The 24394-nt window shown below is 42.2% G+C and overlaps 1 protein-coding gene across 6 annotated transcripts in view; it reads left to right on the top strand.

The window, feature by feature from the left end:
- The window catches only part of ltbp1 (latent transforming growth factor beta binding protein 1), a 132054-nt gene extending 108169 nt beyond the window's left edge, over window positions 1–23885 (top strand). For all 6 annotated transcript variants that reach the window (XM_012915746.5, XM_012915745.5, XM_023154858.3 and 3 more), the window contains 12 exons: window positions 27–149; window positions 2613–2738; window positions 2818–2946; window positions 5665–5793; window positions 13938–14075; window positions 14924–15085; window positions 15533–15622; window positions 15950–16078; window positions 18355–18528; window positions 19548–19700; window positions 19986–20135; window positions 20225–23885. In XM_012915746.5, coding sequence (XP_012771200.1) covers window positions 27–149; window positions 2613–2738; window positions 2818–2946; window positions 5665–5793; window positions 13938–14075; window positions 14924–15085; window positions 15533–15622; window positions 15950–16078; window positions 18355–18528; window positions 19548–19700; window positions 19986–20135; window positions 20225–20397 — 1676 coding nt within the window. In that variant the 3' untranslated portion in view covers window positions 20398–23885. The remainder of the gene's footprint in view (window positions 1–26; window positions 150–2612; window positions 2739–2817; window positions 2947–5664; window positions 5794–13937; window positions 14076–14923; window positions 15086–15532; window positions 15623–15949; window positions 16079–18354; window positions 18529–19547; window positions 19701–19985; window positions 20136–20224) is intronic.
- The last annotated feature ends 509 nt before the right edge of the window (window positions 23886–24394 follow it).

The following is a 24394-nucleotide window of genomic DNA, read 5'->3' as shown; positions in this document are numbered from 1 at the left end:
TAACCCTGTTGTTTGTGTTGTTTCAGATATAGATGAGTGCCAGGATCAGAGAGTCTGTGTCAGAGGCCACTGCCAGAATACTGAAGGCTCCTTTTTCTGTGTGTGTGGGCCAGGCTTCAGACTATCGCCAGCTGGAGACCAGTGTGATGGTATGATATTTTGTTATCTTTACCCATATAATTGGAGCAGAAATGGCTGAAATCTTTGTCATCTATAAGCTGTAGATTTTTAAGATATTAAGCTATATTGCTTAATATGGTTTCTTCAGATTTTTTTCCGAGGTCCCCAAAGTCCTACTATGTTGTTGCAAAGTTTGTAGATATCAATCTGTGCATGCAGGTGGGTAACATAAAGTTTTTATTGATTTTTTGACCTTCTCCCAATTTTCACCAAAAATATATCAGCTCAAGCTGATATAACAACAAAATTTAAATATGATATTTTGAGGACCTCTAACAATCAGACAGACAAACAAATGGAAGCAGTTACATATTCCCTCCATTTCATGGGAGAATAAATAAGGTGAAACTATATGCATTCTGCATTAGTACTGTAGTTTTGGAATCTGATTTGATGTTTTATTTTGAGGCAGAAGTTGGTGTAGAGATCAGAGGATACAGTTTTCAGTAGCAAGCTTAGTTAGCCTTGAATCCTTAAACTGTATGGATGCAACATGGAGGCATAAATGTCTGCTAATTAGTGACCCACAACTGTCAATCAAGGGAGCCTTTATAGCATAACAATATCCGAATGGGCGACTTATTAATCATCAACTGCAGAGTTGTTATACATGGAGAATCTATCCATAGAGGTCAAAATTGTTATACCAAGTACTTACTTGATTTTTTGATTAAAACTTCACCCCCGTTACCCTTGACGACGCTTTGTGCAGTGATAACTTTTAGTGCATGTGCTTCTTCTAGACCATGTTGAAAAAGTATCTTTTAAGCTTTAATTTCGTTTTAGGGAAACGATAGAAGTCACAGGTGTCCAGATTTGACAGAAAGAGCTGGTAGGTCATGGAAATTGTCGTGATAGAACATCCAGCCACCTTCTGGCAGCATTTCAGATCCTTTGTATAAATACTCTGTCTTCGATGTCTCATAACATGGCTGAAGAACACATCATCACAATGTCTCCAAAAGTTGGACGTAGCGTTTTGTGGGAGAAATGTTTCGTCACTCATTCAAGTGACTTCTTCAGTCTCAGCTGACTGCAGGTTTCCCCAATCTTATAAACAGTACATTTGCATAATGACTGAACCCAGCCCACTGAAGGAACAATGGGCTGGGAGGTCAGTTCCTTAATCTTAATATGCAAATTCTCATGACCATTGATCAACAACCACTAACCAAAACCCACTGATCAAAGACCACTGATCAATGGCCATGAGTACCATTCACAGAGAGTTGGTGAATGGCTGCAATCACAGCATTGTAAGATGGTGAAAGATGTACCCTTAAGTCCCCTCCTCGATTCAGAGATGGTCTTTCCCTTTTCACGTAAATGGCCTCCTTGACTCCGCGCTCAAACCAGCGTTCCTCCCTGTCCAGGATGTGTACATCCTCATCTTTGAAAGAGTGTCCACTAGCCTGACGAGGTAGCTCTTCTGTGTTGTGCCGTCCGCTTCGCCAGAGGTTGTTTGGTTTCCCTGATGTATAAATCCTGACAATCCTCCTGGCACTTAACAGCGTACACTATGTTACTCTGTTTGTGTCGGGGGACCTGATCCTTGGGCTGGACCAATTTTTGGTGCAGCATGTTTTGGGGTTTAAAAGCCACAGAGACCCGGTGTTTAGAAAAAATGTGTCTCAACTGCTCCGATACTCCTGACACATATGGGATCACTACAGGGGTCGCTTGGGCAGCGGTTGTCCTTCTCTCTGACCTCCCAGCCCATTGTTCCTTCAGTGGGCTGGTTTCAGTCATCATGCAAATGTACTGTTTATAAGATTGAAACCTGCAGTCAGCTGAGACTGAAGAAGTCACCTGGATGAGTGACGAAACATTTCTCCCACAAAACGCTACGTCCAGATGAACAGATTCAACTTTTGGAGATTTACTTTCCTGGATGATTGAGAATGCATCAAGACATCATTACAATGATTTATTTACCTGAAAGTTTTGTTCTTGCCCTGGCCTGTGGGCAGCTTGTTCACCGTTCTGCTACCACTTGCTGCTGCAACATTCAAATAGACAATGGGCAGCACGGTGGTGCGGTGATTAGCACTGTTGCCTCACCGTGGTCTTTATGTGTGGAGTTTGCATGTTCTCTGCGTGCTTGCCTGGGTTGTCTCTGGCTTCCTCCCACAGTCCAAAGTCATGCAGTCAGTAGGGTTAGGTTTATTGGTAACTCTTAATTGCCCGTGAGTGTGAATGGTTGTCTGTCTCTATGTGTTAGCTCTGTGACAGACTGGCAACCTGTCCAGGGTGTAATCTGCCTATTGCCCTGTGGTAGCTGGGGTAGGCTCCACCCTCCCCCCCACGACCTTGACAGGGATAAGCTGTCCGGGTCGGGACGGATGTATAATAAGGATTTGATCAAATCTGTCAAAATAATCAGAACATATCACTTTAATCAAAAAACCTGTGTTGTGTTATTGATGTTTTAGATGTGAATGAGTGCACAGAGGAAGTCAGGCCATGTAAGGAAGTGGGAGAGTGCGTCAACAATCTGGGCTCCTACACCTGTACCTGCCCACAGGGGTACCGGCAGATCAATGGCACCATCTGCAGTGGTAAGCTGCTTCTTTAAACAAAGGATGTAGACTCGTTGTATGGAATGACACAAACTCTGTTCACGCTGTGTGTTCGCAGATGTCGATGAGTGTGCCGACGACACAGAGCTGTGTTCCCCTCATGGCAAATGTCTCAACACAGAAGGATCGTATCTGTGTGTGTGCGACAGTGGATTCACTGCTAGCCTCCACATGCCATCCTGTGATGGTAAGATGCAATGGCACTGACAAGGCACACATATACGATGTAAACATGCTGTTTCCAAGCAACCAGATGTTTAATGAATGTGATTATTGTTGCATAAAGCGCTCTAAATGCCCAGGTAGAACCAGTCCATTCACCATGACTAATATCTTCCATATAAATGTTTAAGTGTAGTTTTCCTATGTAAATTCTCCATACTTCCCCAAATTACCAGAATTAAATGTTTTAGGTGTTGGGCTGCTGATGGCATGTGATGAATGAATAATGGTAAAAATGGTAAATGGCCTGTATTTATATAGCGCTTTACTAGTCCCTAAGGACCCCAAAGCGCTTTACATATCCAGTCATCCACCCATTCACACACACATTCACACACTGGTGATGGCAAGCTACATTGTAGCCACAGCCACCCTGGGGCGCACTGACAGAGGCGAGGCTGCCGGACACTGGCGCCACCGGGCCCTCTGACCACCACCAGTAGGCAGTGGGTGAAGTGTCTTGCCCAAGGACACAACGACCAAGGCTGTCCAAGCCGGGGCTCGAACCGGCAACCTTCCGATTACAAGGCGAACTCCCAACTCTTGAGCCACAATCGCCCCCGAATACTTTTATTATAAAAAAAAATGTAAAGATAAATTCCCCTTATTTAGTGTTTTGGTGATGGCGGTGGACAGCACTCCCAAAGGTGTTTTTAGTCCTACATCCAGTGACTGTAGAGGCCATAGAATAATATTTACATCTTACATTTCATGTGAGCACTCATGCCCTCTGGTTGGGGGCCATGTTTTCCTGGAAGAAGCCACTCCCATCGGGACAGAAATGGTACATGGACCCACACCATGCCAGCATAACACACAAATTCTAGTCACTGTAGGAATCAGAGTTTCATGATTTCAAAATCTACCCATCAAGATCATCTCCGTGTGCACCTCCACACTGCTGCGCTTCATTTGGATCACTGTGTGCATGATCTGCTCGCAAGTAGCGCAATGACACAAACTGCAGATACATTTGACACAATTTGTATCTGCATTTGAACTCTTTGTTGACAGTCAGCTTGCAGGGGATAAATTTGGAGGTAAAAAGCAACGAGGACACTTCCAATTGTGCTCCTGACCTTACCTTTGTGCTTGGATACTGTGTTTTAATTTGACCCAGCAGATGGTTTTTGCTTTATGTCCAACTTTGAGGTCTATGGTGAAATTGCAAATGTGCTCAGAATAGGACTTCTGTGAAGTATTCTAAAAGTAGCAACAGATCTAGGAGCGGTCTAGAAGTATGTAAGGAAGTGCCATTAAAGGCCAAATTTAAAATCAAACATGGTTTTGCTTTCATTTCTTTTTTCATATTGTGTGTGTGTCTGTGAACCAGCTTCATGAGATCATCAAATGCAGGCTTTCCAACAGTTTCCAAACAGAACACATGTCCTACAGTTCCCACATATGCTGAGCATATGTGGATGGCTTTTCCTTCATTCTACAGTCCAACTCAACCAAAATCTATCTAATGGACCCTAGGTCATGTATGAGGTGGCAGTCTTATCTTTCTTTTATGTGCTTCAGTGAGCTAGTTTCAGCGTTCAATAGTTTTTAACCGTGAAGAAACGTTCTGGAACTTTTCTGGACCGACTTGACTTGATGCACTGTTGTTAGCTTCTACCCTGCTATACTCCAATAAGTAATACTGCCTGAGCTTATTTTTTTATCTTGTCTGCCCTCTAACTTCTGTTCTGTAAACATTTGAATAATTTTGCATTTACATTTTTTTAAATAATTTAGAAGTCTGTCTATTTTAGTATTTTCCTCTGGTACAGATGAATCTTGTTGCATAGTTCAACTCTACTGTTAGCGAGAGGGTCTCCCTGACACGATAAATGAAAGATGACATGCTGTTGTTGTATGTTGTGGATTGTGTATTCCCTGCTTTAACTGAGAGGTGGGTACTTGTGAACTTGAGAAAAGGTTAAATAAATATTTTCCTTTGTTCACCTACATTTGTAATATGCGTTTCTTGCTCAGTTACAGTAGATCAGCCAATTCCAAAGCTGTCATTACTTTCAGATGACTGTTTATTAAAGTGGGCTTCTCAGTCTTTGCTTCAGTATCAACACTGAACTACATACAATGTTCAAAGTGTTACTGCCATTGTTGTTAAGTATGCTCTCTTTATGTGTGTCCATAACTCCATGTCTCTGAGGAATTTTTTTCATGTTTTCATACTTTCTGCACCGGGGCAGGAGTCATGGCCTCTGTGGTCATGAGGTTTAAATGCCTTCTGCTGTCTTATAGAAAAACAGAGAGAAAAGAGAAACATGAGAGAAAAAGTGGACGGAAGACGGAAGCTGTTGAGCCTGCTGTCTAGACTAGGAGGGAAATGTGTTGCTTCTTGCCTCATGATTTATGCAGGGGGCTCAGACTCAAGTGTCTGGGTGTCTGCTTTTATGAAGCCAGTGTGTGTGTGTGTGTGTGTGTGTGTGTGTGTGTGTGTGTGTGTATGTGTGTGTGTGTGTGTGTGTGTGTGTGTGTGTGTGTCAGAGTGCAAACATTGTAGAAATATTTGATTTTCATAAAACTACAATGGAGTTGTTCTGCAATGAGATGATTGCCTCTACAGTAAGATGTCAGAAAGCAAAGATAATATTTTATGGAGTGATGTAGAGTCAAGGCTGGAGAAAGTCACGAAAAAGAAATAAAAAATTGATGTTGTTTATTTGGTTTTCAGATATTGATGAGTGTGGACTCAATGAGACAATATGTGGCCCCCACAGCTTCTGTGAGAATGGACTGGGTTCTTACCAATGCCTCTGTGAGCAGGGCTACCAGGAGTCATGGGATGGCGAAGGCTGTGTGGGTAAGTGTGTGAGCTTTGGTGTATATCAATCAATCGATAAGGCTTTTAGAGCTGATACTGATTGCAAGTTGTATATTAATAACGTGCTATGATGGGAAGCTGCCATCCAAAACTGTGCAACTGATTTAGATATCTTAATATGTCATAATGACTATGTCAAATACAAAGGATCACGAAAATACAAAGGAGACACTGAACAGAAAAAAACCTTCAAGAACACAAATTTGACTGACAAATTTACTACAAGAGCACCTCAACAGATTTTTGAAAGAAGTGACCAAAATGTAATGGGGCCTTGATTTGCCCATGCGCCACATTTCTACCAAGATTTTGCATAAATGATTTTGCTTGTTTTTGCACTGAAAACTTGCCCTTATTGGCCTTAGTTGTGTTTCACAATGAGAAATACATGAGTGTTGATGGGTGCTGGTTGTTTCTCAGGACTAACTGGGCCCATGCAACTCCAAACTCGTTACTGTTAAAGGTGACTTCCACTATCATAACCCTGGCAGAAAGATTCACATACAGGTACATAAAAACCCCAATGCACAGCAAACATAAAATACAGTAGCAGAACTACCAAAGTACAGTATGTGCTTTATACACACTTAAACACACTTCTCGTCTGTCCTTTGGCACTACTGCTCGGTCCCACCCTTTCAGTCCGGCCAGCTGCCTCCTCTTTCCTGCCAAACCATCACTGTGCTGTGGCTAGCAAAGATGGACTCACACACACACACACACACACACACACACACACACACACACACACACACACACACACACACACACACACACACACACACACACACACACACACACACACACACTCCTTAAAAACCAACGGTGATGGTTTACCGCTAACCATTCAGAATGTGTGTCTCCTCTCTGGCTTCCTTCTCCTCTTGTCTTCTTATGTTAAATTCAGTTAGTTCAATTCATAGTTATTTATTCAGGGTCAAATGACAACAACAGTCACCTTCTTTAATTTTCATATACAACCTTCGATCACTTTTATTCTGGAAACTTTACAGAAGTACAGGGAGTGCAGAATTATTAGGCAAATGAGTATTTTGTCCACATCATCCTCTTCATGCATGTTGTCTTACTCCAAGCTGTAGAGGCTCGAAAGCCTACTACCAATTAAGCATATTAGGTGATGTGCATCTCTGTAATGAGAAGGGGTGTGGTCTAATGACATCAACACCCTATATCAGGTGTGCATAATTATTAGGCAACGTCCTTTCCTTTGGCAAAATGGGTCAAAAGAAGGACTTGACAGGCTCAGAAAAGTCAAAAATAGTGAGATATCTTGCAGAGGGATGCAGCAGTCTCAAAATTGCAAAGCTTCTGAAGCGTGATCATCGAACAATCAAGCGTTTCATTCAAAATACTCAACAGGGTCGCAAGAAGCGTGTGGAAAAACCAAGGCGCAAAATAACTGCCCATGAACTGAGAAAAGTCAAGCGTGCAGCTGCCAAGATGCCACTTGCCACCAGTTTGGCCATATTTCAGAGCTGCAACATCACTGGAGTGCCCAAAAGCACAAGGTGTGCAATACTCAGAGACATGGCCATGGTAAGAAAGGCTAAAGACGACCACCACTGAACAAGACACACAAGCTGAAACGTCAAGACTGGGCCAAGAAATATCTCAAGACTGGTTTTTCTAAGGTTTTATGGACTGATGAAATGAGAGTGAGTCTTGATGGGCCAGATGGATGGGCCCGTGGCTGGATTGGTAAAGGGCAGAGAGCTCCAGTCCGACTCAGACGCCAGCAAGGTGGAGGTGGAGTACTGGTTTGGGCTGGTATCATCAAAGATGAGCTTGTGGGGCCTTTTCGGGTCGAGGATGGAGTCAAGCTCAACTCCCAGTCCTACTGCCAGTTTCTGGAAGACGCCTTCTTCAAGCAGTGGTACAGGAAGAAGTCTGCATCCTTCAAGAAAAACATGATTTTCATGCAGGACAATGCTCCATCACACGCGTCCATGTCCTCCACAGCGTGGCTGGCAAGAAAGGGTATAAAAGAAGAAAAACTAATGACATGGCCTCCTTGTTCACCTGATCTGAACCCCATTGAGAACCTGTGGTCCATCATCAAATGTGAGATTTACAAGGAGGGAAAACAGTACACCTCTCTGAACAGTGTCTGGGAGGCTGTGGTTGCTGCTGCACGCAATGTTGATGGTGAACAGATCAAAACACTGACAGGATCCATGGATGGCAGGCTTTTGAGTGTCCTTGCAAAGAAAGGTGGCTATATTGGTCGCTGATTTGTTTTTGTTTTGTTTTTGAATGTCAGAAATGTGTATTTGTGAATGTGGAGATGTTATATTGGTTTCACTGGTAAAAATAAATAATTGAAATGGGTATATATTGTTGTTTGTTAAGTTGCCTAATAATTATGCACAGTAATAGTCACCTGCACACACAGATATCCCCCTAAAATAGCTCAAACTAAAAACAAACTAAAAACTACTTCCAAAAACATTCAGCTTTGATATTAATGAGTTTTTTGGGTTCATTGAGAACATGGTTGTTGTTCAATAATAAAATTATTCCTCAAAATACAACTTGCCTAATAATTCTGCACTCCCTGTAATATTACTAGTATGTCATCTTTCCTAAGAGCTTAATATCTCTGTAATCCATCCATCCATCCATCTTCTTCCGCTTTGTCCGGGGCCGGGTCGCGGGGGCAGCAGCCTAAGCAAAGAGGCCCAGACCTCCCTCTCCCCAGCCACCTCCTCCAGCTTATCCGGGGGAATACCAAGGCGTTCCCAGGCCAGCCGAGAGATATAATCTCTCCAGCGTGTCCTGGGTCTGCCCCGGGGCCTCCTCCCGGTGGGACATGCCTGGAACACCTCACCCAGGAGGTGCCCAGGGGGCATCCTTGTCAGATGCCCGAACCACCTCAGCTGGCTCCTTTCGATGTGGAGCAGCAGCTGCTCTACTCTGAGCCCCTCCCGGATGGCCGAACTTCTCACCCTATCTCTAAGGGAGAGGCCAGCCACCCTTCGGAGGAAGCTCATTTCTGCCGCTTGTATCCGCGATCTCGTTCTTTCGGTCACTACCCACAGCTCGTGGCCATAGGTGAGGGTAGGGACGTAGATCGACCGGTAAATTGAGAGCTTCGCTTTTACACTCAGCTCCCTCTTCACCACGACGGACCGGTGCAGCGTCCGCATTACTGCAGCTGCAGCCCCAATCCGTCTGTCGATCTCCGGCTCCCTTCTCCCATCACTCGCGAACAAGACCCCGAGATACTTGAACTCCTCCACTTGGGGCAGGAACTCATCCCCGACCCGGAGTGGGCACTCCACCCTTTTCCGGCTGAGAACCATGGCCTCAGATTTGGAGGTGCTGATCCTCATTCCCGCTGCTTCACACTCGGCTGCGAACCGCTCCAGTGCGAGCTGGAGGCCCTCACCCGATGAAGCCAACAGAACCACATCATCTGCAAAAATCAGAGATGAGATTCTGAGGCCACCAAAGCGAAAGCCCTCCGCCACTTGGCTGCGCCTAGAAATCCTGTCCATAAAAATTATGAACCGGAGACAAAGGGCAGCCCTGGCGGAGCCCATCACCCACCGGGAACGAGTCCGACTTATTGCCGGCAATGCGAACCAAGCTCTTGCAACGGTTGTATAGGGATCGAATGGCCCGTAGCAATGGGCCAGACACCCCATATTCCCGCAACACCTCCCACAGGACACCCCGAGGGACACGGTCGAATGCCTTCTCCAAGTCCACAAAACACATGTAGACTGGTTGGGCAAACTCCCATGCACCCTCAAGTATCCTGGAGAGGATAAAGAGCTGGTCCAGTGTTCCGCGACCAGGACGAAAACCGCATTGTTCCTCCTGTATCTGAGGTTCGACTAACGGACGAACTCTCCTTTCCAGCACCCTGGCATAGACTTTCCCAGGGAGGCTGAGGAGTGTGATCCCCCTGTAGTTGGAACACACCCTCCGGTCCCCTTTCTTGAAGATGGGGACCACCACCCCGGTCTGCCAGTCCACAGGTACTGCCCCTGATCTCCACGCAACATTGCAGAGGCGTGTCAACCAGGACAGCCCTACAACGTCCAGAGCCTTCAGGAACTCGGGGCGGACCTCATCAACACCAGGGGCTCTGCCACCAAGGAGTTGTTTAACTGCCTCAGTGACCTCGCCCCCGGAAATTGGCGGGTCATTCCCCTCATCCCCAGACTCTGCTTCCTCCTCGGAAGACGTGTCAGTGGGATTAAGGAGGTCCTCGAAGTATTCCTTCCACCGCCTGACTATTTTCTCAGTCGACATCAGCAGCGCTCCGCCAGCACTATACACAGTGCAGGTAGAGCACCGCTTTCCCCTCCTGAGACGTCTGACGGTTTGCCAGAATCTCTTCGAGGCAGCCCGAAAGTCTTTTTCCATGGCCTCTCCGAACTCCTCCCACACCCGAGTTTTTGCTTCAGCCACTGCCCGAGCCGCATTCCGCTTGGCCTGTCGATACCTGTCGTAATCTCTGTAATATTTCTGTTAAACCCTGAGCAACTCATCAAGCAACTTGAGTGAAGAGTGAATATTAAAAGAAAGTTTATGTGTTTATTTCTGACTTATGAATTTGGCAGTTAGTTTACATTTTTTCAAAAGGGGCTTCCCCTTAACCACGACTATACTGTACCTTCCAAGTGGAAGGAAGCTTTAAATAAAGGTTACTTTGTTTCCTTGGAGATCAGAATATGCAAGCACAAGAGCTTGATACTTGTCTTGAATGAATAGACTATTTGCTCCTCTGGTTGCTGTGTGTTAGGATGTAGTGTAGGCCATCTCCTAAGTGGGAGATTGGTGGATCCATCCCAGGCTGCATGCCGACGTTTCCTTGGACAAAATACTAAATCCCAAGATCCTCTGTGATGCTTTCATCGGGGTGTGAAAGCACTTGCCTGTAGAGAAAAAAGTGCTTGTGTGAATATGGGTGAAGTTGAATAAAGTGCTATAAGAGAACCAGTCAATTTACCATTAGACTGGACTTCAGCTACTGAAATCCTCAAAGTCGTCCCAAGAGCACCCATCAGGTGTATCAGCTATATGAAGCATAAAGAGGTCCATCTCTAACAGAAAAGTATGTTGGAATTGGTGGATCTACTGATACAGATTGCTGAGAAGGATAAGCAAATTTACCTCCTAGAAAAGAGAACAGAGGACTTGGAAAAACGACACTAGGATGAATGAAATCATTATTGCAGGGTTGGAAGTTAAACCCCACTTGTTGAAAATGGAGGGAACCCAGTGAGTCGAGGTGACAGGATTCCTTTAGTATATAAACAACATCAGGCTTTATCACCACAGAAAAAAAGTGTGACAAACCAGCAACAATAATGACATTTGTAACCCCCCAAAAAAGAAACTGTCCTCCTAAAACAAGAAAATAAATGAATTAGAAAGAAAATAAACTGTGTATTTGAATGACACAGTTTATTTTCAGCGAAATGCAGACACTGCCAGGAATTCAGTTTTTGAAGAATTACAGTTTTTTCTGATGGCTTAAGCTCATTTTTTGTAACTATTGACTATTTTTGCAAAACTCTACACAGAAATAAGAAAACCCTTCACCAAATCAGCAAAACATTGAAGTTTTCTTACAAAAGCTAATAACCCTTGCTTAACTCTCCAAACCTTCGTAAAAATGGTGTTTTCGTATCAAACAGTTAACACAAGCTATCACATTAATAAGCACATAATGCACCAACTACACACTGAAGGTATGAATAGAAAACACGTCTGGCCTTTGCTTTCTCTGTGCACAAAGTAGGCCATGTCAGTTTGAGGTCATACTTTTGTCATAGGTCCGTAAACATGGAGGGATCCAAACTTCAAGTACTGGTGTTTATTCACACACATCAAAATAAACACAAGTGTTTATTTCCAAGTCAAAACAAAATAGTAATTTCACTGAGGAAAGAAAAGAAATCAGTCTACATCGTGTCGTCTCTCTGGGTCCGGCCACAAAATTGTGTCTACATCACATGCAATGTCCTCTAGTCCAAGGCACCGGGGAAATTATCTTGTGGAATGGCGCATCCAGGCCTGACATGATGCCTGGTCAATATCCCCACATGCCTCCTCCATTGCCTGTAAAAGGGCTATGCGTTGATGGGGATGACGGTCACAGACCTTCCAGCGCCAGGCAGAGAAGAACTCTTCAATTGGATTCAAGAATGGAGAGTATGGGTGGAGGTTGAGTACAGTGAAGAGTGGGTGATCTGTAAACCGGTTGCGGACCAAAGCAGCCCTATGGAAACTAACATTGTCCCATATGATAACGTATCTGGTCTGCTCTGGTCTCTGAACATTAGTGAGCATGTCCTGTAAGGTGTCCAGGAATGTAATGTGTGTATTGTTATATGGGCCCATGGTTGCATGATGGTGAGCAACACTATTTTGACTTATAGCTGCACACATAGTTGTGTTACCACCACGTTGTCCTGGGACATGATTATGGCACGGTGTCCAATAATGTTCCTGCCACGTCTCCTTGTCTTAGTGAGGTGAAAACCAGCCTCATCCACAAAAAACTGCTCACGACCCATCTGCCTCTAGCTCCATCGCTCTCTAGACAAGACAAAACAAATTCAGCACAGCAGGCACATGCACAGCACTACAGTGTGCACTTCCAGATTCAGTACCAGTGATACTATAGCTTACCTGCACATATCGCAGCTGTTTTACACGTTCACTGTTTCTTTCAAAAGGTGCTCTGTAGATTTGTTTCATTCGGATTCTGTTGCGGGCAAGTACACGACCTCATACAGAAATGCTCACATTTTGTATGTTTTGGAAGGTGGAATCATCCTCAATTATGCGCTGCTGAATTTTGCGTAGCCTTATGGAATTATTTGCAATCACCGTATTGACTATATGAGTTTCTTGGTCTGCAGTGAACATGCTTCCTCTGCCCCCAGCATCTGCTCGTCTAGCAATTCTGTAAAGTAACAATTTCAGTATTTTTACATCTATGGTATTGTCGTGTTCCTCATTAGCATACGGCAGTGCTACAAATCCTAGTGCAAAGTGACTGTGCTCACCGATTCTCATTTCAAGATGTCCTTATGATGCTCGCTACAGTGTAGCGGCTCGAGTTAGGCTGAACCCGTTGGCCAGCTTCCCTCAGGGTCATTCCACGGTTGATTACATGGTCCACTATTGTAGCTCTGATGTCATCAGTAATTCTATTTCTTACTCTTCTTACCCTTCATCTTCCCCCTCCTCATCCTCCTCTTGCTCCTCCTTGTCCTCTTTCTCTAACTTCACCTCCTTGTCCTTGCCATCCTCTTCGTCCTACTTCTTCACCTCCACGTCCTCTTCCTCGGCCTCCTCTAATTCTCACTCTTCTCACTCTTCCTGCTCACTCCATTGTACTCCACACGGACAGCTTACCTGTAGCTTATTTATAGTGCTTAGGCTGATTGCAAAGTGAACTAATTATCTGAAACAGTTTCCACATGTGGCAGTGTGCCAGACAGTTGGCAAAATAGTGTAAATAATAGTGTCTAAATGTGTCTATGCTCTATTTGTGAGTATAGATATTTTTTAAAATCCAAATAGATGTAAAATGACAGAAGATGAATCAGCCTGTATTTAAAAATCACTAAAGCTAGCAGGATCACAGCTCACTGTGCAACTTCAACAGATAACACACTAATGATATACACCAGGGGTGGGCAACTCCAGGCCTCAAGGGCCGGTGTCCTGCAGGTTTCAGATGTGTCCTTGATCCAACACAGCTGATTTAAATGGCTAAATGACCTCCTCAACATGTCTTGAAGTTCTCCAGAGGCCTGGTGATGAACTAATCATTTGATTCAGGTGTGGTGACCTAGGGTGAGATCTAAACCCTGCAGGACACCGATCCTTGAGGCCTGGAGTTCCCCACCCTGATATAGGAAGAATGGGTAGTATCATATAAGTCTCTTCCTCTTCCTACTCCTTTTCAAACATAAAATTTGAGTCACTTATATACAATCGATTAACATATTTCGTATTTAGGTTTTTTTTTCTGTTTTGTGTTTATCAGCTACTTAGCTTAACTATCAAAGCAAATGAACTTCATTCAAATATGAACAAATCTTCTATTAATACATTCTTTGACTTTTCCACAGATGTGGATGAGTGTGCGCTGCTGGGCAATGTCTGTGGAGAGGCGCAGTGCGTAAACAGGGATGGTAAATTCCAGTGCGAGTGTCCTAGTGGCCAAGAATACAACGGCATGATCGCCAAGTGCGAGCCGATTCCCACAGGTGACTTCAGATTGACAAATAAGTTGAAGATAGACCAATGCACAGCTGGTTTCATTACACTGCCATTGACACCGTCCCATGAAAATAACAGTGGGTTCCTTTCAACACATGAAAGAACGACGAGGCTCCATAACTACGTCCAGACATTACTGTACAAGTGTAGAATTTATTTTCATATAAACAACTGTGTTTTTTCTGGCATCTTATTGAATAATCTGATCAGTGAAGCTTTTGTCAAACCAAAGTAAGTAAAGCGATCCTTAAAATGTATTAATCCCCAAGACCTGCTCCAGTTGTGATATCATGGAGGCGATTAGTTGCATTTAACTTCATTGCTAGAAACATAAATGTTGCAGGAGCTGATATTGTTCTTCTTACAGTTATTTGTCTGCATTCAGCAGTCTGTATTGTGCTGTTTAAATGTTTAAATGTTTAAACACTGATAAAGAAGAACAACCTCCTCTCCTTAAATAGCTCCTGCACTGGTGACGGTACAGGCAGGAAATCTTTATACGTTATATATTTCTCCAACTTAGTACCAAATCTTGAAATGGAGAAATTGTACTGATTTGTAGTTGCTTTCTTATTTCTTAGATTGCCCAGTTTATATACAGTATATAAGCCAAAACAGTTTTCTCGCCTCCAGGTTTTCTGTCGCGTTGTGCAGTCCACTGCACATGCTCATGAGCTTTTTGGGAGGCTTTTTTCATTGCAACACTACAAGTACATATATAATAATAATGCTCATTTTATTTATATTGTAGCTTTAAGAATGAAGTTTGCAAAGTGCTTTGACAGAAAAGTAAAAGAATAGTAGGGCTGACTGAACTCCTTCATTTGTCTTTCAGCACCGTTGGTGGAGCGGAAGGAGTGCTACTACCGTCTGAATGACGAGAACCTGTGTGAGAGTGTACTGACCAGCCATGTTACACTGCAGGAGTGCTGCTGCACGCTGGGAGCTGGCTGGGGTGATAACTGTGAGGTGCATCCCTGTCCTGTCAATGGCACAGGTAAGCTCAAGGAGGATAATGAAATATACATAGTGTTCTCACCAGAGGCACCTACACAGTATTCTGAGAGGGTTTAAAAATCCCAGCATACCACATTTGAACAAAAAGGTTGCTTTTCATTATCCAAAGCAAGGTGACTAGGATGAAAAACACAACCTCCTCACCTTTTTTCACATTATGTCTCCCTATAGCTCCTCTCAGTATATTATCTCCTCGTGGTCCTGAGGTAAATGGAAAGCTTTATAGAGTGCTTTTTAGTCTTACTGACCAATTAAAGTGCTGTATACTACAACCCACTTTGAAAAAATTCAATTCAATTTTCAGTGCAAAAAAGTTGCACCGAAACTGTTTTCTTGACATGAAAACCACAACACAACACATACTGGGTTTATATCTTACCCAGTGTGCATACAGGATTGTTGCAAACATGTGTCTGTCCTCTTACAGACCAGTTTAACCAGATGTGTCCATCTGGAAGAGGTTTTATTCCCAATGGAGACTTCCTGTATGGAGTACCCACTTCTGATGTCTACAGGGGTAAGAAAAGTCTACAGCCATTCATGTCATGCATATAAACCTAACACAGATTATTTTTACTCAGTCATAGGAAACGTTTTATAGTATGCTGAGCAAAGATTTTTAAATCAACTGAATGGATTTTTTTGTCTTGTTCACACAGCTTTGAAACAGTGTGTAGTTATGCTGCAGAAAGATGCATTTCTCTTAGCAGAGGCCAAATCAGGCTTTAGTTTAGCTGTAAAACATGTTAATATAGTATTTTATGGCACTCACTGTACAGATAGTACTGTGTAGTGGCTAAGGCCTGTATTAAGGAGACTGTATTAATACTGTGTGTGTTTTCAGATGGAGATGAATGTTCACTGTTTGGTCAGGAGGTGTGTAAAGGAGGCTTCTGCATGAATACTGAGGGTAGCTACGAGTGTTACTGCAAGACCGGACAGGACTACGACCCCATCAAACTGGAGTGCAGAGGTGAGGAAAAACAGACAGATGTGCACACAGAGAAAGGAGCCAAGTGTTATCGTTGCTCAGATAATACGGTATTTACTGACACAACTAACAGTATCAGTTTACAGAGAGTAAATCACAGGCAGTGTGTGTCCATAGTCACATTTGATCCTGGGATGGTGTGATTACATGTCCCGTGTTTTATACTCTGCTTGATTTAGCTGAAGGGCTCACAAAGTCCTGACAGAGTGACGCAGTTTCATGCACCCTGACTTACTAAATACACCTTCTCCACCAACACGGTTGAGAAGCACTGAAGGGTTAGGGTTGTAGAAATGTTTCATTGTATGATGAAAGGTCAAAAGAACCTGGAATCAATTTGCAGCATTTAGCATTTGTTCCACGTCGTGGCATAACATCCTCTAAGTTGTGGTGTTTTTCTCTGCCTGTCTTTACTGTAGACGTCGATGAGTGTCTGGATGAGTCGCTGTGTGTTGATGGGAAGTGTTTGAACACAGATGGCTCATACATGTGTTTGTGTATAAGCCCCACGATTCCCCATTGGGAACCGCCGCATCTTCCATCCTGAGGTGGCTGGAAAGTTTTCTGTTCGCCATTTCAAGACCACATAATTACATAAAAAAAAAAAAGTCACGTTTTTTCAAATCTAAATGTCGCCATTCTTCTTCATGTGGTCATCTATGAAACCTAACCGCCAGTGCCAAAACTAACTTTTAGCTACTGATGTAAAATCATTTCAGTTTATCGCACAATTAAATGTAATTGTTCACTTCTTTAAAGCATTTTTTGAATGACAGTGTCATGAAATAGAAAGCACACCGTTTTGGGAATGCATCGTCTCATCTTTTGATTCAGGAGCCAGCTTTTGATTTTTTTTTAAAGTCCTATTGTGACCCCTGCTGGCACTGACATAAAACTGCAGATTACTCCCTGTATTCAAGAATGAAAAATCATGACTCAGAATCCTGTTTGTCTTCCCATATTTTTTTTCTCAAAACAATATATTAATTTTTAATATGACATTATTTAAACTGTAAAATGTTTTTCTATCTAACGGTGTTAATGTTATGTTATGTATTTACTTTGAACTTTTTCCTAGGATGCACTCTTACCGGTATTATACTGTATGTTATTAACTCAAGTTGCTTAATGTTGGGAAAACAAACAACTACATGAGGGATCGTTGTCCAGCTTCATATCCATGTGGTAGACATATGACTGACTTGTCTCTCTGAGTGAGAACAACATATTTTCCTACTGCCACATTTCGGCTTAACCTCCTGTAGCCACGGCACATATTTCACAATAGAAAAATCACACGGCACACCACCAAAAAAAATATCACAAAAAGCACATTGATTATTTTTCTCCACGCATCAGGTATAGTGGAATTGGCTTGGTTTGTCCCCAGTATACCTTTTTTGCTTCTTCTAACCACTACTCATGTTCGGGCCTTCATCTGGGTGGGAATTTCTCCCGGACCCGGGTCAGACTGACCACTTTTTCTTTCAAAAATGTATCTATTGTTATTACACTGTGCTGTCTAATTCATAGCATGACTATTATGTAATTTCTTCTTCATCTTCTTCTGTGTTATTGGCTGTTGGCGACCCATTTATTTAGAGCAGGAAGTTGTACTGCCCTCTAGTGGAAGAGAATGTAATTGTTCTGCCCATTACTCACGCTGATTGCTTAGAGTACCAATCAGGTGGAACCAGATAAGCTTCCACGGCACACCTGATCATTTCTCACGACACGCCTGCGGCACAGCACTTGGGAAACACTGCTCTACATCATTCTACACAATATATTCCTTAATGTTCACGTGGACTTACAACTAGAAGTAAAAACAAAACAGCTGTTTATCTTTTTTAAATGAGCTCTATAACTGTAAATAATACTGTATATAAAAAACAGAATTCAATATGAATATTCCCTGGGTTAATGTCTTAAAGTGTCTGTAAAGGAGCTTTGCAAACACTTTCTGGGTGTCGACATGCAGTTATGTGTACTGATAGACTTTACATGAAGTCTGTAGATATTACCTGAAGATTGATAAAGCAAAGTGTGTGATGTTTTGCGTATACCTACTCCTCATCAGATCCATTTAATCTCTTGATTTTTATTTTTATACATTTTTTCAGCACATCTTCTCCCCCACTTTGTGCGTGGCGTGTGTTTTCCATTTTAAATTCCATGTGCTGCAAGACATTTATCCTTATGTTAGAAAGTACACCAAGCTTATCAAAGTTTATAGGTGACAATGTGTGTGTTTGCAGACCAACGTGAAACGGAGGAGATAGACTATGGGGACATCTGCTGGCAAGAGGTCAGAAATATGATGTGCATCAATCCACTTGGTCCTAACCAGAAGACCACGTACACCGAGTGCTGCTGTCTGCACGGATATGCCTGGGGCATGCAATGTGCCCTGTGTCCTTCCAGAGACACAGGTACACCCACCCACACACACGTTGCATTTATAAATCAGATGATATGTCAGTGATGTCAGTTTTGTGGGACTGTTGGAGCTTTATGAGAACTGACACAAACAACTGTTCCATTGAATTAAAAAATGACAAGTGAGATGAATATTTTAAACATTCATTTTATCTTTGTGGTTTTTGTGAATTACTAGGTTACACAACATCTCTGACAATGTTTCAGTGTAGGGGCGTTTAATTAAATTACCGTTTATTTCTGTGGAAATTCAGAACTGATAAAACAAAGCGATTTAAACAAAATGCCTTCGGGTATTAAATAATTCATGTGTTTGAAATGTGAACGTGTTGGAAAAAACTGTTCCACAAGGCCTGCTTATCTCACTGTTAGCATCACTTACATGCAGTTATGAATCCTTCATCATCATGTCAGCTGATAACGCCCAGGTAAAACAGTACCTGCCATAAGATTTACCTGATTCATATGTACACATAATGTATGTAATGGAAACTGCAGGTGCAGATTCCTGACCTACATAGAAGTATAAGCTTTAAGTCTACATATATTCCAACTACATTAGTGGATCTACAGAAGTTGGAAACTCAAAATAAAAGTGCTGTTTCTCTCATACAAGAGGTGGTAGATTTAGCTCCAAGAAACCAGATTATTTCCAGACCTTGTGTTGAGGAATTCTGATGTTGTAACTCAAGAATTGGTTCTGTCAAATGTACCGAGTGTTTAGAAAGAACTGCATTGTTTGTTGCTTACTTTCCCCATCATATTAGACTTTGCCCTATTTATTGTTTTTTGTAGAGTTCCAGGTAAAGGAGGAGCTGTAATATGGGAGTAAAGCTTACATTTAAGACTTAAAGGGAAATACAAAGTTTTTAAGAACAGGGATTTGTTTCCAGGCAAAAAAAAGGTCTTAAATAGTGTCTGTAGGGATCATTGCGTCATTGAACAGCTCCAGGTCCTGGCATTTCTTACTCAGTGATTTGTCGTTTTTCTCACTCTCTCTCTCTCGTCTCAGAGGACTACGCCTCCATGTGTAACCTTCCTCTGAGTGGTGGGCGGCGGCCGTACGGTCGTGACGCTCTTGTTGCAGGTCCAGTTCATGAATATGCTGTGACACCAGACTATTCTCTATCACTTGAAGCACGTCCCCACTATGATATTGAAGAGTGTGAGTATTTCTGCAGTTTTGATGTTAACAGAAGTACAGAATAGTGCTACAAGAAAGGATTGTTTTATCAATATTCACTTTCATGACATCTTCACAAATAAGTTCTTCCATTTGCAATTGAAAAGCCCAGAAGTTCACTTTTATCATACTTCAAAAAAATGTAATTGTGAGCCCAGTGCTTTCATCCATATAGTGTATGACCTGTGCCATAGAGGGCAGCTGCTTTCATCCAGGAATGGTGTCTTCTCTGATATTAAGTGAAACACTGTGTTTTACGTGGCTCAGACCCATACAGAGCTTTTGAGGGTTTGCGAGCAGAGGAGTGCGGAATACTGAACGGCTGCGAGAACGGTCGGTGTGTCCGGGTTCAGGAGGGTTACACGTGTGACTGCTTTGATGGATATACGCTGGACCTGTCCCGCATGACCTGCATTGGTAGGAGAGCAAACACGCATACAGCCTAAACTGTAACACAAAGAAAACATTTTGATCCAACCTTCTTTTTCTGTCACATCTGTCCACAGATGTTAACGAGTGTTTAGAACTAAACAACCGGATGTCACTGTGTAAAAACGCCAGGTGCATCAATAATGTGGGCTCCTACCAGTGTGTGTGTCTTCCAGGCTTTAAGGCCTCTGACAAACCCAACTACTGCGTGGAGGCGGAAAAACACCAGACATCCACACACACACAGTGAGCGTGGACTGACCAGGAGGCGACAAGAGACACCAAAACCACATGCATAATCTTGTATTACTATACTTGTGAGGACGTCCTCACACCACTTTCACTCATTCTCAAAATGTCAACAGCAATCTTAATTTGAACTGCTGGCCTTGGTTGTAGCATACAGCAACAATCCCAAAGTAACAAAAGTTAGAATAAGTTAGTGTTGGTTAGTGTACCTTTATTTCTTTTATACATTTCTGGAGGCATAATTCTTTTAAGGGCACTATAATTAGAAATGCAGTAATTTTTTTTGTGGCAGCGTGTGGAACCTGTCACTCTTCCTCGTGGAAAGTGAAAAGCCAGAGGCAGCAAAATCAATAGCACCAAGCAGACATCACTCAAAACAAATAAGACACTGGTCAAGCCAGAGACGGCATGGAAAGAGCAGCTGGCCTGGAAGTGGGTTGCAAAGCAGCTTACAGATGCATAGCAACTGTGAGTGGGGTAAAAAGCAGAAATGGCAAAGCCCGAGTGATTAGCAAACTGGATGAGTAGATGGGTGTCAGCTAAGCCATCAGCTGAGCTGCCAAAATGATGGTCATATGCTTTGTACCAGCATCTTTTTTCACTCCTGCTTTACAGCCTTATGGTTCACTTCCTCTCACATTTCATTTTGTTGGGCTTTCTTCATTTAGTGCTGTTTGTTTTTGTGTGTTTTTGTTAAATAAAGCCCTCCTATACATTGTATGTAAGTGGTATAAATGCAGGGCCTATTATTATCCATTGTTTTTAATGAATATTTACCAACACCAGCACAAATATTGAATTTGAGTTTTGGTTTTGAACAGATGTATCTTTTAAAGAAAGCCTACGGGGAAATGTTTTTTACACATCATCTAAAGCATCATTGTGGGTGGGTTTTTTTTAGCTAGTTTCCAGATGTATAAAACGATAGATATGGACAAACACAAACTGCTATTTACAAAAAACGTTATGTGCTGTAAAAACACCTAAACAACCATTACACACAGATCATTTTTACTGGAGAAAGAAAGTCTGATAGTGGCAAATTGTGCTTCTTTTCTGCTGCTCTGTATTAAATAACTGAAAACTTGATGTGCAAAAACTCATTGTTGCACGGAAACAGAGTTGTACAAAATCTCTTTTGCTGTTCCAACTGGTCCAAACTTCCAGTGGTTTTCCAAAAACATAAATGTAACAGTTGTGTAACAGTGCCAGTTTGCTAACTGGATTAGCACTGTTGAAAATGTCATTGTGTTTGACTAATCAGCAACACTGAGTTTGGAAAAGCTCCAGAAGATCTAAACATTCAGTGTGACTGGCACATGTGCCAGGGGTTGGACTGTCTTTCACACGCATTCATTTACAGCGCACCAGTACCAGTAGATTTACTAATAAAGAGGTAAAGTAAATGGAATTTGAGGAAGGTTACAGGCAATTAATTGCATTGCTGTTTAACATGTGTCTGTGATTTGTTGATGTGGTAGTTGCCAGTTCATCTGGGATACAAGTGAGTTATCAGAGTAAGTGTTTAGTGCCCTGAGATGTAGCAAAGCTTCGACCTGTAGCTCTTCAGCCCAAATGTTCAGAGACGGTCCTCGGATGTTTCTGGTAAAGGTGTTATTGGGGGTTTTTTCTAAACAGTGAACACAGAAGCCTTTACATGTTTCACTTTCAAATGTTTTGCCTCTTTTTTCCCATATCATGTGTTACATAACATGCTAAAATGTCTGTCCACATAAAGCTATAAATACAACTCAGAGCTGAAGTGTATAAGAGCAAGTCAAAACTGATATGTTGATCAGGTATCACAGGATGGATTTTGTGATTGTTGCAGGAATTGTCTGAGAGTCAGATCCCTTCCTTTGACTTGAATAAATTGCTGCAGCCTCGTATAATATGCAGATTAAAAAAAACTGTTTGCACATTAAGACATGTGGCACACTAACTTCATTAATGTACTGATCCGCCTCCAAAACTCGACGCAGTTTCCATCAGCTTCTCGCAGAAGAACATCGAGATCCTCTTTTAGCTGCCTTTCATTTGGACTGAATGGCCATTCTCTTTCCAGGGAGCGATAAATTTGTGACACCTGCACTTCTTTTGTTATCAGTTCACTAAAAATTGACTACCAATTTAGTGCTTAGTAAATCTGGCCTCTGGTGTGGAGATGCTAATACTCCAAACTGTGTGGTCAACCCAAAGAAGACTTCACTGAAATCAGCAGGAACATGATGCACAGAAAATTCATTCCTGTACCAAATTTTACAACAAATGATCTCGTAGCTTTGGTATTTCCCAAAGCTGGACCAAAGTTGGTTACCTGAGCGAACAGTGTGGCTCCTTTCCTCGGCTCCTGCTGCTAGCATGTCTAATACATGCATCAAGTAACCCTCGGATTTTTTTAACCGCCATATTTATTGTGCTGTGTCACTGATCTGTCACTGCTTTGTGTTTGATTGATTTTTTTGAAAAAGCCATCCGTTATTTCTCTATCCAGCTCAACATCTGATGCCAACAATTGATAAAGCCCATACTTGCAACCTTAAACAAAATGCACGTCAGCCAGTGTGTCTTCTGCCAAAACGCTTTCTGATTTCAGAGAGGATGCTTGGTCCTTAAAAGTATAGAAATACAAGTACTCACACACTCGTCATTAATCAAAGCCCATATATTCTGCACTGTATATGACACACACTAAATGAAACAAACAGTAATTTACTTGAGATGAAGATTCAGCCTAATGTACAACATGGTGCCTACGTGGAGGGGAGAAACTACATAACTGTATAAAATCTATGTCTTGTCTGGTGCTTAATTCTGTGTTTAAGTGGGGTTTTGTGTATATCATAGCAGACCATTTTGCTCATTTATCGTACTGACAAACCCTATGGACTCGTGCTGGGGGATCAAGTTGTATTTTGTACCCAATCAAACTGATTGTGGATATTTAATTCTGTGAAGAAGCCAGCTGTCCAATCCTTTGCTTCCTCCATTGCCATGCCTTTATCTGTTGAAAAAAAACGAGCTTGTCTCTACACCACAGCATCACCAGATATGTAATATGCACTTGTTGTTTTAAAGAAAGTAGCTAATGTCTTTGAAATAAGCTTTTGTAAGGGTGTTCAGATGCAGTTAGAGAACTACTGGTTGTCTGAAACATAGCCAAAGCCACCTTCCATGTCTCTTACAAATATGTTGTTTCTTACAAGCAGGTTGTTGTGTTACCTGGTAGTACTTCCCTCAGTGTCTTGAAGGGACTGAATTCACATGTGTTTTGTTTCCTACTTCTCTTAACTGTATTTCACTGCAAAGTCTTGCCAGGTTGCAAAGCTGCTATGAGGCAGTGATCGGAGAGAAGAACCTTGTGTACATTTAAACAAAAGACAGCTGATGTATTTGTAATATGTACATGAATAAATAGCTTTTTCTATGAATTCATAATACAATGTACATTAAACCCCTTGATAATAAACCACAAATTGTGATATTTAACACCAGCTGCTTGTCTGTTTTTACTAGTTGAAATTTTTTTAGATGATTTTATATCTATGTTCAGTTCAACATGTATTATTTATATACATACATACATACAAATAAATAATACATGTTGAACTTAACATAGAGCAGCTCTGTTGCTGCTCCAAGACTTTTTTGTCCTGTGCTGGGACCTGAAAGTGGAAACTGACTTGCACAGAAAGAGATTCCTGTGCATGTGTCTGTGATGGAGCCCTGGACCTCACTACTTAAAAATCGTTTAGCATTAAACCTTGCATCTAAATCTATTTCTTCCAGTGTATTGTTAAACACCATCTTGCTCAAGTTGTTCAACTTTTGAATGAGAAACATGTCGAATGCTGTTATGGACCGTGTAAGTTGGGCATAGCATCACTGATGAAACTCAGTAATGAAACTATAGGAACACTGCAACAGATGATTAGCGATTAGCCAACTAGTCACAGTACCATCCTTATACATCTTAGTAGGTACTGCTAAGCAAATGA

Source organism: Maylandia zebra, linkage group LG13 (genome assembly GCF_041146795.1).
Source record: "Maylandia zebra isolate NMK-2024a linkage group LG13, Mzebra_GT3a, whole genome shotgun sequence".
In the NCBI taxonomy this organism is placed as follows: Eukaryota; Metazoa; Chordata; class Actinopteri; order Cichliformes; family Cichlidae; genus Maylandia; species Maylandia zebra.
Note: the sequence above shows the minus strand (reverse complement) of the source record. Positions and strands in the feature narration are given on the sequence as shown.